The 12,578-nt window shown below is 39.6% G+C and overlaps 1 protein-coding gene across 1 annotated transcript; it reads right to left on the bottom strand.

Annotated features, from left to right (window-relative positions):
• Positions 1–2,397: 2,397 nt before the first annotated feature.
• On the bottom strand, positions 2,398–10,769 carry LOC108926316 (dnaJ homolog subfamily A member 2). The gene is made up of 9 exons (XM_018738932.2): positions 10,589–10,769; positions 9,386–9,445; positions 7,933–8,159; positions 7,435–7,515; positions 6,191–6,324; positions 5,813–6,009; positions 4,805–4,949; positions 4,555–4,682; positions 2,398–4,195 (listed from the first exon to the last, which is right to left on the bottom strand). The coding sequence occupies exons 1-9, from the start codon at positions 10,664–10,666 to the stop codon at positions 4,007–4,009; spliced, it is 1,239 nt and encodes a 412-aa protein (XP_018594448.1). The 5' UTR covers positions 10,667–10,769; the 3' UTR covers positions 2,398–4,006.
• Between the last annotated feature and the right edge of the window lie 1,809 nt (positions 10,770–12,578).

Raw genomic sequence — 12,578 nt, forward strand, 5'->3', positions numbered from 1 at the left:
GTTTCATATTGCCTCAGAACTTTAAGACTACAGTGTAGGGCTGTTATTCAGCTTTGAAATGTGGGTCCCATTTAGCAACAGCTGGAAACATTGGGAAAGACAATGCAGTCTTCATAATGGCAGAGACCCAGGGCACTTATTGCTATTGTGGTAACTGGTGTAAATATGGTCACATACACAAATCCAGGAATTTGCTAATCCCTGAAGATTGTCTGATGCCTTTTTTCCCTCATAATTTCCATAAACAATAATGTTGTGCCTGGTTTCAGCCTCTTACATATGACATAGTCCATTTAGATATAGAAGTTTAATGTCAAGTAAATGCAGAACAAAAAGATTTACTTTATTTTTAATGACTGGATCATGAACATGGGGTAATGTGAAGTTCTTGGTTTTGTTGTTTTACGTATGAAAAACATTTCACACCACATATTTTGCTAATTAAAATAAGCATTCTGTCAAACTAGGAAGCTGATTTATTTGCTTTTGAACAAATTTGGAATTACAATCACTGTTTTACCATTATTATGCTGAACATATTCAAGTCATCAAAAAGAAATTGTACATTTTATAGAATCATAAGCCTCACCGGTGCCAGTTATCTTAGAAAGTGTATTTTTTTAACATTATTTCAGAATCACATGTCTGCAACTACGTCTCTCTTTCTCCTAATGTAATACACAAATTGTATTTTCTCCAAGATGTACATCGCTTTGGAGAAAAGCATCTGCTAAATGAATACATGTAAATGTAATGTAAACATACACAACCACAGGAAACAGCTGATGTAATGAAAAAAAATTCTGAATATAAGAAAGTTGCAATTTCACTCAGTCCCAGCTGCTTCAGTTAGGTCTTTATGTGCAAAACCAATTTCTGCAGATGCTGTGACTGAATTTTATGTGGAAAAAGTGGGTTTTAAAACAGCTCTATTTATAGCCATATTTTTAAGACATATTTACACATATATTTCATTTGTAAAAGTTCATACTGGTCACTCAATTTCCATTTCAGTTTATTACATCTCTCTTTTTCTATTCTGTTCATAATTTATCTATAAGTTAATCTTTTACTCCATCTCTGACATCTCTAACTCAGTACCCAAAGCTTTGAAATTTAATGAATACAGTACTATTTCCAGATATGGGATTAATTGGGCCAAATCTATTTTCAATGCCTTTAAATAATGCAGATCATTGTCCCAGTTATGTTGCCATCCACATTTTATTTGGCAGTTAAAATTCATGCCAGTACTTTGAAGAAAGTCATACAGCACCACAGCATTCAGAACAGCATCCCGTTTTATTTTTAGGTACGTGTTATTAGTAGCACTGATTTAAATGAAAACCCTTAAGTCTATAACATGTTTCCAGTGCTAACATTTTGGACTTCATACAGATTTTAAAGTCTCCCCAATGTTAATTTAATACTATAATCACATTTAATAGTGATGAGATTGAAATGCATTAGTAAGTTATAAAACCAAACTTTTTTTCCATTAAAAAGATAGTTACATATTTCTGCAGTGTGGCAAGAATAAACTGTTCCACTTAAGGGCACAAAGGGAAACATGGTTTGGCTGCCTTAATGTCTAATACCTCATCAAATATGGATGCTAGGTTTTATATATATACACACACACACACACCCTTTAAGGAGCAACGGTATCTGCTCTATAACAAGAAGCAAAAAAAAAAAAAAAAAAAAAAAAAAAAGACATGGATAGCATCAGAATATGTGGAAATACACTGCAAAATGAGTACAGTACTGTTAAACTTTAAATGTTAAGTGACCAAAGTGGAAGAATGGGCTGCCTAAAACGGTGCTGCCACCAACAGGTGGCAAATTGTAACTGCAACGTTAGTTTGAACCCTTTACAAGTAACGGTTCCAAGGGCAGTCAAAGTGGGCCTTAGAGAAACATGAAACACATGCCCATGTAACTTAGGTTCTATGATACCCTACTTTAAAATAAAATAAAATAAAAAAAAAAAAGGGGGGGGGGGGGGGGGGACTTGTAGACAATTTTAACTATTACGAGAGAAGGATTAAAATGCATGCATCCCAACGATCGGGCCCGAATTTATCATTCTTCATAGTTCGGTCATTGCTTTAATAAAATGGACCGATCTCCCACGGTCCCCTCAGCACGTGATTTTCCATGTACTGGAGGGTCCTGTTCGAGAACAAATGGAGTTTGACAACCACCTGGGAAAGTAGAGGCCAGAGCCATCAGAAAGCAGAGCACAAAGCAATCCTACACCTTTGAGAAACTCTGTGTACACCATCACAGCTTACACATCAGCTTCCCACACCCCTCCCCGGTTGGTTCTTAACATCTACAAGGAACCCAGCCAAGTGCGCCATGCCTGTTCGGAGTAAACACTTTTACACAAGGTGGTAACACATGACAGAATTTATTGTACAAGTAACATGAACAACCATGTGCATCATCAACACTAAATCAGTTACAAGGTCAAGTTCATGAACAGGCGTCTAGGACAGCCGAAGTACTTGATGCGCTTTTCAGTAGCAATCTGTTCCCTGTGGGTGTGTCCAGGGCTGATGGATGCAGCAAGTCTTCCAACTAAGTTAAGGAAGTAAACACAACATAACATTTTCAGCGTTTGACATTCCACCTCTGAAAAACCCGATGAGTATTTACATCATTGGCTCAATTTTCATAACTCAAGCAAGAAGATTGCCTGCACTACAAAACAAGCTGCAGCAGAAGCTTCCTGACAGTATTGTCCCCCTCTGGTCATAATACAACTAATAGTTTGTTCAGCACAACTGAACAAATTGATGCTTTGCATGATAGCTTGCTTGTACAGGTGTATCTACAATACAAGATTTACCTGTATTTCTGTGCAACTACTCATTCCTGCCAATTTCCAAACCAAAAAAACAGCATGGCAAAACTGCAACATTCAACATCTGCTCCAGCATGAGAAATCTGATTTGCTGTAGTCCATAGTGTGTATTAAAAAAAAAAATAAAATAAAATTCAAGTAGTTATTCAAGGTACACATAATTAGGCACTACCTTCATTATATACAGGTAGGTTTAAATACAAGTGCACAATATTTGAAAAGAAATTAAATCCCAAGCAGCAACTGAGTACGCAAGTTCTTTCTGACCCACGCCTGAAGGGATAAACAGCAAAATGGTCATAGCTGGCTGAGAAGGGGGCTCTGTTGCCGCTATCCATCTCATAATACATATCTGAATTTACACCCATCATTCACCCAGCCTCCTGTGGGACTTCAGAAGAGGAGTTTGTAAAATGACATGCGATAATCTTAAATTTTTAAACAATATTCTGACAACTTCAGAAAACTTTCACAAACGCAATACCCAAGTTCTCCCCCACCTTTCCAGTATGGCAACAAAGGTTTTCTGACATACACCTGGTTTAATGACAGATGCAGGCTGTGGATTTCACACCAGCTGCTGGGAAATGCAGATAGCGTCGCAATCATGTTCACACTGTACATAATGTCTTTCATCCCCCAACCCCCCTTTAAAACGTAAAGAAAAGTAAAAATTTTCTAGGAAATTGAAGAGGTAAAACAAGCACAGACAAGCACAAACCTAGCATTGACGGTAAACATTCCCTGTTGTTGCCAGGCTTTAACACCTACCAATCAGCCGAGTCTGCAGCAAGTTGTCTTAATTAATGGTTAATTAAATTAATTCTGTGTGTGTATATATATATATATATATATATATATATATGTGTATACTATGACAAAAAAATAAATGCTTGTTACACATTTGATCTAGGAGAAGTGACCTTATTCCACCTGGTCTGGGTTGCCAAAAGGAAGATTCTATGTGGGCGGAATAAGGATGTGGAATGTGGCACCAGCACTTCTGATGGGAAGGTGTATAGAGATGTTGGAGAGGTTACTTCTTTAGGGCAGATTCAAACCAGACAAAAACCAGACACCTTTTTTTTTTTTTTTTTCTCCTGTGCAACCTGTTCCGTCTCCTCAAGAGCGTCACTACTGGTGGGCACACTGCACGCCGGGGCCATGGTGGCCGCTCTCCTCATCGGAGCTGTCGTTGTAGGCCTCACGTCTGTGTCCTCCCGAGGAACTCTGACTGATGTCATAATCGAGGAGGTCGACCTCTTCTGCATCTCCAGAGATAATGGGTTCCTCAGCCCGGGCAGGGAGCAAGTCTTCCAGCTCCTGAAAATGGAATACCATGTTTTATAACAAGATGGGGCCCCACAGTTGTCATCCACAAAAAACTACGCAAACTCAACCATAAAATTCATATCCAGCATCTTACCCTCACGTATTGCTATGTCATTGTGATAACGCGTCTTACAATAGCCATCTTACTTTACAAAAGGCACAATGGCTGCATCTCCTCCAAGCATGGCACATGGAAACCTACCAAAATTTTAATCTACCTACCTACCCACTCACCTTTAAAGAGGATATCCCTACACCATTTCATTTATACTTTGTTACAATTAGCTGACAGATGTATAAATTCCAAAAAGGGACATCTTGGAACAACTCAAGATTTAAAAATTACTTACAGCAAGCTTCTCTTGACTAATCCAATTATTGTCTGGGAACTCAACTTCAAATTTAACATAAAGGTCCCCTTTCTCGAAAGGGTTACGATACTGCGGCATTCCCTCACCCCGCACAACTCTGACTGAACCTAGTGGAGGAAGGGGAAGAAAAAAAAGTTAAAGTAAGAAGATCCACTTGAAATATTTAGGAACAAACTAGGAAATTAAAAGTTAAAAAAGCAGGGGGACTGAAGTCACTGCACAAACCTACCTGGCTCAATCACTTTTCCAGGGGGGTACTTCACAACAATCTGTCTGCCATCCAAGTGTTTCAACGTGAAATGGAATCCACAAAGTGCTTCAACAAGGCCTATCTTGTGGGTCATATACAAGTCATTGGCCTCTCTTCTGAATACCTAACAAAATTCACAAGATTATCAGCGATACACTCATAGCGCACATGTGCTAAGCATCCAACAACAGGGAAACCATCCAATTTAAGAATATATTAAGAAAGCAGGACACTGTCGAGTGCCAGTAACAATATCAATTAAAGTATTAAAACTCAACATCCCACTATACAAGTCAGAAGTGATGACACCATCAGCCTGTAATCTAAACAAGTAATAGGTCAATGGCTTCAAGCTTTTTTGTGTTCACTTTTCAGCATGTTTTCTCTGGATAAGACAAGGTCAAGGGCCTGCATTAATACTGTGCAGTTAATGTATTACATATATAGACACATTAACACACACACACACACAGATTTTTATATATAAAAATTGTAACTCGGAATTAATATGGACTCTCCTTCATAATTTAATGTGGATTTGAGTAAGCCAATCAAACTTTCAAACCACAACTTAGAATCTGATTAAAACAAAATTTACAGACATTGTGTTGTGAGAATCACTGTAAAACTCAAGAAGAATCTAACAGCAGGTTATTACAGTATATTACATATGGGCAGTTGATGCTTATAATGGTTATAGCAGATTTGAACTGGCAACATTTCAATCTCACCCACTGTTGTAGTATCCTTGAGAAAAGGACATATCAGCTGTATAAATGGGTAAATAACTAAGCAGCCTCACATTGTAAGTTCCTCTGGAGAAATACATCAGCTAAATTAATAGATGTAATATATACACAACCACTTTTTCCCAAGTTTGTTATGCAAAAAGGAACAACAACAACTTGAAAAGGTCCAGGCAGCTTGACAAAACAGCATTTTGAAAGACTGCTCAGTGATGTCTGGAATAAGGCAGCAAGCTCTTACCTCATGCTCCTTCTCTTGCAAGACAAGGACAATATCACCAGGCTCAACCCCAGGTGCTTGGTCCGCTTCCCCTCCAAAGGTGATCTTCTGACCATGCTTCATGCCTTTGTCTACATGAACTTCCAGGATTTTTACCTCCTTAACCACTTTTTTACCCTCACATTTTTTACAGCGGTCCTTTTCATTAATTACTTCACCTGTAAGAACAAAAAAATGGATTTAATATTAAGGGCAGAAGCCATCTGCGCTATGGTCACTATGCAATATCATTTTGCAACTTTCAGTTCTGGTTATTACACGCCAAAAGCTCTCTCCAATAATCCAGTAAAAGTATCTGCACACAGTGCAGAACTGAAAGGTATCTGTATGCAACGGTACCTTCTCCATTACAATCCGTACAAACTGACTGCATCTGCTGCACCATTCCAGGGGCCAGCTGTCTGACCATGATGCGCATGCCACGGCCCCTGCAAGCGGTACATTTCTGAACAGCTCCCGTCTTCCCGCCTTGGCTGTGGAAGCAAAAGATTGTGATTTTATATAACAATCACACCAGCCTGACTAAAGTGGAAAAAATATTTTATAGAGCAAGAGCTGTAGCCCATGATCGCCTGGTGCAGAAAGTTAACACAAATCTGAACCCCTTCGCACACATACAAGACAGAGAAATATATTGATATTTTTCATCTTTACTCGACACAGATCTTCAGATACATACACCTTGTTATCTGTAACAAACAACACTTGGATATTTAAGCCTTTTCCTACATCAGTAGTTCTATAAAATACCATTGTTTTCAGACCACAATTTACAGATAAAATTTACAGCAGCAGTGTAGAACTGTAGTCACCAAAAGCTGCAAGCTACTGGTTTTTATTCCACCTCAGGTCTTAAATACAATTTTAAAAGTATGCTGTGGTTTGGTCAGACCAACAGTCCAAAGACATGTTTTAGAAGAATTGCTGGCTCCAAATTTCCTTTATTGTGTGACTGACTGTATATCATAGACCCTGTAATAGGCTGGCATTCCATGTAATGTATACCCTGATTTGTTTCTTGTGCTTCTGGAATAGACTCTGAACCACCTTGACTCTAAACAACCAATGAAAACGGGGAATCCCCCCACCCCCCACCCGTCATTACCAGCATCAGTCAGATAACTTCAAGAGTATTCTTTAATTCTAGTCCATGTCAGACAGAATTTGAGTGCTTATTTTAGTCTGTCACTTTAGGCATCTCCATTTGATGTGCAATTGTTGATAAAACTGTTTGTCATTCTGTATTTCCTCACCAGACAACTCTACAACTGAAATACAAGTGCACTCTTCTGGCACAAATACCAGTACTACCTGCACCAAACAGTAACAAGGCAGGATGTTCAAATGAACTTGCAGATGGAAAAATCTGAGGTAATTGGGCAGTTTATACAATTTACTTGGATTTATCTGAATAAAGTTAGAAAAGCTGTAAAGGAAACCAAGTAGAACTCACTGTGTACAGTAACCCAACATGCAGTGATGCACAAAATGTACACGATTATCTCCAAGAGTTTCAACTACTCCAGACAAAACAAGGAACACCAAGCACACATTTTAAAATTGCATGTAGTGTAAGCACTTACCCATTACAAGTGCTGCAAAGAACATTCTTGCTTAGCTGCAATTTAGTTGTTTTCCCATTATACAAGTCTTCAAGAGACACTCTGTTGGAGTCAAAGCACAGTTTCTATATAAACTAATGCAACCACACAAATGAGAGCAAATAAAGCATAAAGCCTGTTAAACCCACAATTTATAATAAAAGGCCAAATTTACCTACCAACTGATAAATAAACCATCCCAATACATGCAAAGTAAGTGTGACATAAGACAGTACTGGCAGCATTCTCACATCAACTTAACTTCTACTACAGTATAATAAATGAGATGCATCTTTATAGTTAACGTTTTAAAAATTTTCACTAGAGTTTGACAAACCAGTATCTCAAACCAGGCTAATACCACCACCACCCCACTCCCAATAAAAAGAAAAAAAAAAAAAAAGGACAAATAGAAACTTGCATAAATTAACCAATGAGAGTCACAGGCGATTATGATACAGGTAACAGGCTGTAGCTTACTTGAGAGGATGAACCATGTCCTCTCCTCGTCGTCTTCCGCTATTTCGGCTCCTGCTTTGGCCTCCCATAAATCCAAAAAGTCCACCTCCAAAAATATGCGAGAAAATGTCATCCATCCCAGGACCACCGCCACCACCTTCGCGCAGACCCTGCTCCCCATAGCGGTCGTACAGATCCTTCTTCTCTGGGTTTGTAAGCACTTCATAGGCAAAACTTATTTCCTTGAACTGAAATGACATAGGAATGGGGAGTTAAACAATCTCAATTTTATGATTCTCATAAATTTAGGATTGTATACATTGGAGTACATCTGCAAATTGGCCTGCCTAAATTTGCAGGTGGTACTATACATTCCGAAAGAGGTGCTGTCAAAACAATAACAGTTTATATAGAAGGATGCCTTTGAGAGGAAGAAATTGAAGTACGCTTAGGTGAGGGAGCGAGGCTGGCAGTGCACTATTAGACCGGTGGAGTTTGGTGCAAGAGGGTTTGTTGCAAAATCAACCACGTCGCTGCTGTTGGAGTTTGGTTTCGGGGTCGATCTTTAAAAACAGCGGTTAAAAACTTGGAGGTAGCGGAAAGATCCAGTCAGTGGTTATGGATAAGGAGGCAGCAGAATATCAGAGGGAAACAGACTTGAGTTGGGGGGTATTTGCATGTGTGAAAATCAAACTAAGTCTTGTTGTCACCTCCATGTGCTGATGTGGTGTGTTGGTTTGGTATTGGTTAGTTGGTGGTTTACGGATGGCCGGAGTGGGAGGTTTCTTGGTGGGCGGAGTCACCGGGACTGCACCGCGAGCATGGAGGGGGGTGGGTTTGGGACGCCAGACTTGCCGTTGAGCCTTCTGGAGGTGTTTGTGGGCTCAATTCAATGAAACATCAACGAAAGAAGGTACCCACTTGACAACCCCAGCAAAGTGCTTGTGGTGGCTCCCGGTGAGAAGGGTAGTACCTGTCCATGATGTGGGCTGATTTGTAGGTGGAGGGAGATATTTCTGAGGTGGGCTGGGTAGTAAATAGGGTTTTAGGAGGGATGGAATACTGGTGGCATGGTTGGTTTGTGTCCAGCCCCTTTAATTTTAGCACAAGGGTTTGAACATCTTTCCCTGTGTATTATTGTTTATGGTTTTTAATAATCCAGACAGTGTCACCACAAATATTGACACAACTTTAAGTTACAGTACCATACCTTTCTGAACTCATTTAGAACAAAAAAATACAAAGAAATGGCAAGGAGGAAAAAGCACTAGGGTCCTTAAGGGGGGGGGGACTTTAGGAACCCCATCTTACAGCATCCAATACACCAATCATATTCAGTCTTATGACAGTCCCATCCCAACAAAGCAAAACTTGACTTTATAAGCCATCAAAGACTTCACACTACAGTTTATGGATGAAAAGGTGGTTTCTTATTACAAGGATGCCTGTCTAAGAAATTCTGTTAAGTGATTACCTTGTCTCCAGCATTTGGATTCTTATCAGGGTGGTATTCTTTAGCCAGCTTGCGGTATGCCTGTAAGAGAGAACCTGCTGACACCAGGTTTGCAAACCCTAACTGGTGTGATTCTGCATGCAATTCTTGTCAAGGTTCATATGTTCATTTCCATTATTCTATACAACATAAGGCACAGTAAAATCAGAAAATTGGCCTTGGCTTACAGTTCAATGTAATTTAAAAGATGCATCAGGCACAACTTGGCATAGGGTGAGCACTGCTGTCTTTGGACTCAGCGGTCTCGGGTTCAAATCCCACCTCCTGCTGTAGTACCACTGAGTAAGGAATCGCTCCAGCAAATATTTTAAGTCGCTTGGAGAAAAGCATAAGCTAAACAAATAAACGTTAAATACAAACGAGATCATAGTATTTGCCATGAAATGCTGTAGAACAAATTGAGATAATTTATAATCTGTGTTACAAAAACCAGAAACAGAGGCGTTTAAAAAATTAAAAGGAAAAAAAAAAGGCCTGAGACACACAAAAGCAGCCGGTCAGTAATCACACACATGATCATATCAAGTCCTGTGTGACAGACATGATGATTCTTTTGTGGATATTTGTGCGTTTCGGGCTGGTTCGTTTCCAAAATTGAACACGACGTCCATATCATATCGAGCTAATATTAAATTTACCAGGAAGTTCATTACCGCGTGTAACACAGCTAACCAGTTAACTCAGACCCCAACACGAGTGACGACGTCCAACCTCGCCTCGCCTGTGCGGGCCCCAAAGTGTGAGGACAAGGATGTGTGTGTCGCTCTCCGCAGCCCGTCACCAGGGAGACGGCGGGCACGAGCGCTCGCGCGCCGCGCTTTGTTCCCACGCCGGGAGCACGGGCTGAGCTCAGCTCAAGCTAACACGCTAACCCGCATCGCATGTTTTCTTTCACCGTACCGTACGCGCACTCAACGTCACGACTCTTCATTTAGAAATAACTAACTGTTCGCCTTGAGCGTCAATCTAAAATGAAAGCGAGAAGAAACAAAGTCTGCGGAGCGAAGAGGCCAGAACTCAGAAGCCCTTACTGTCCGCGCAGGGCCCCGGTCTGTAGTACTACTAGGCCACACAACCGGCGCCGCACGACCAACCCGCTCGTCGTTAAGGTAAAAACACCGCGTCTCACAGCTAAAACGACAAAACATTCACGTCGGTCGGTACCTTTTTCAGTTCGTTTTCACTCGCCGACGGGGAGACCCCGAGGATATCGTACAGCTTGGTGTCAGCGACGTTCGCCATTGCGCAGCCCGGAGACGTTAATTCTGGCGAAGCGCAGCGCAGCCCAACGGACAGAGGAGAAAGAGACTAGCCGGCCGGAAGTCTCCTGCGCAATGCGTCACACTTTAACCTGCGGTACGCTGCGTCCCGGCGCTGGTGACGCAACGCGGGAGCGAGAACGTCCGCGCTCCCGCGATGTCAGACTTCGCAAAGTGACAGATAGGCGCTCTTGTTTAGGGATCTAGTTTTTGCAACTCGACCATTATTAGCCCTGCATATTATTATTATTATTATTATTATTATTATTATTATTTGTTTGTCTGTTTGTTTGTTTGTTTTTGAGCAGCACTTAGCATAGATATAGCATAGCCTTCACATGATGAAGGTTGCTGGTTCAAATCCGAGTCCTGCTGCAGTACCCTCGATCAAGCAAGGTTACCCTGAGCTGAATTACTGCAGCAACAATGACCTTGCTGTATAAATAGGTAAATCAGTGTAGATGGTCTAACCGTGTATGTCGCTTTGAGAAAAGCTAAATGAATATATATGATTTTTTTTTCCCCTAGTTCAGCTTGAGATCTTGAAAATCTGTTTTGGACAAACATGATTTCTGCATTTCTTGGCCTCAGTGCGGTGGTACTTACCTAAAAATGTATATTGTATTATGTACTATATATAATTGAAATTCAGAGTACATGGCATTTCTATAAAGCTTTTATGCATTTAAAGTCATCATTAAGAACTACTGTTCAAATATGACATAATAAACAGGCAAAACTTTTTGATTCTTTATCAGAGTTGAAATAATTTTAAAATTATGTGGCACAGGTTCTCATTTTAATGTCATTAATATCCTTCGCAAAATCATGGCTGCCTGCTAAATTTGTTTTAAGAAAATTGCTGACAGGTTTACTGAAGTTATTAAAGATGACCATTATGTGAATTATCTGAATGTCGTGTTATGTTTTCATTTCTGACTGAAATGAAACTAATGAAGGATGCTGACAACATTTTAAAGTTCTATTTATTGCCAACCAGCTTTTTCTTTAATGTGATTAAAAAGTAATTTTACAATTTACAGTGTACATTTTACTGTATCATGGCAAAATGTTTACCAAAGCATTTATATAATGCCAAGATGTAACACTAAAAATACTGAAAGACATGAAACTGTGGGAGATTGCTGATCCTGTAATGTAGACAGTCTGATGTAAATTACACTGCAACTTAAAACGAACATTTCTGAAAACTCAACATATGAGTCCAGATTACACCACAAGCACCAAAGCAATATAGAAAACTGTGATACATTAAAACTTAACTACATGATCAGCAAGTCCAACTTAGCATAATATACAGTGTAGTGCTGTTTATTTGGATACACAGTGGCTGATCCTGTAGATGTATAATAGTTTTTTTTTTTTTTTTTTTTTGCAGGAAAGGCTGAGGATGATAAAGTAGACTGAACCGTTAAGAATTACGAAGAACAGAACTTTTAAAGTGAGTTCAGGGTAGCGATGGGGTGGTTAAGAGAGTGTGACCAGAATGATACAAGTAAAAATCTGAAGACAACAGCTGATAAGTGCTTTTGGAGTTGGCACTTACCTTGAATTACTTAGGAAATTAGTAAATATTCATCTGTAAAAGTTCCCATACAAATTATGTACTTTTGAAATGGTGACAAGATTATGCAACTTGAGTCTGTAATCAAATAGAATTAAAACTGCATATAAACTAATAGTCCTAAAAATACAACAGTATTCCAGCAATTTTGCTGAACAGAATGACGGAGACACAGATGATAGACATATTCGCCCACAATAAGTACATGATGAGGTACGATATTATTTCAGGGCTCGATTACAGTATCCATGTTTACAATAACATCAGCACAAAGTCTTTTTCAGTTAAATTTATTCAGAACAGACAAAGA

The sequence above is a fragment of the Scleropages formosus genome, chromosome 7, assembly GCF_900964775.1.
Source record: "Scleropages formosus chromosome 7, fSclFor1.1, whole genome shotgun sequence".
Taxonomy (NCBI): Eukaryota; Metazoa; Chordata; class Actinopteri; order Osteoglossiformes; family Osteoglossidae; genus Scleropages; species Scleropages formosus.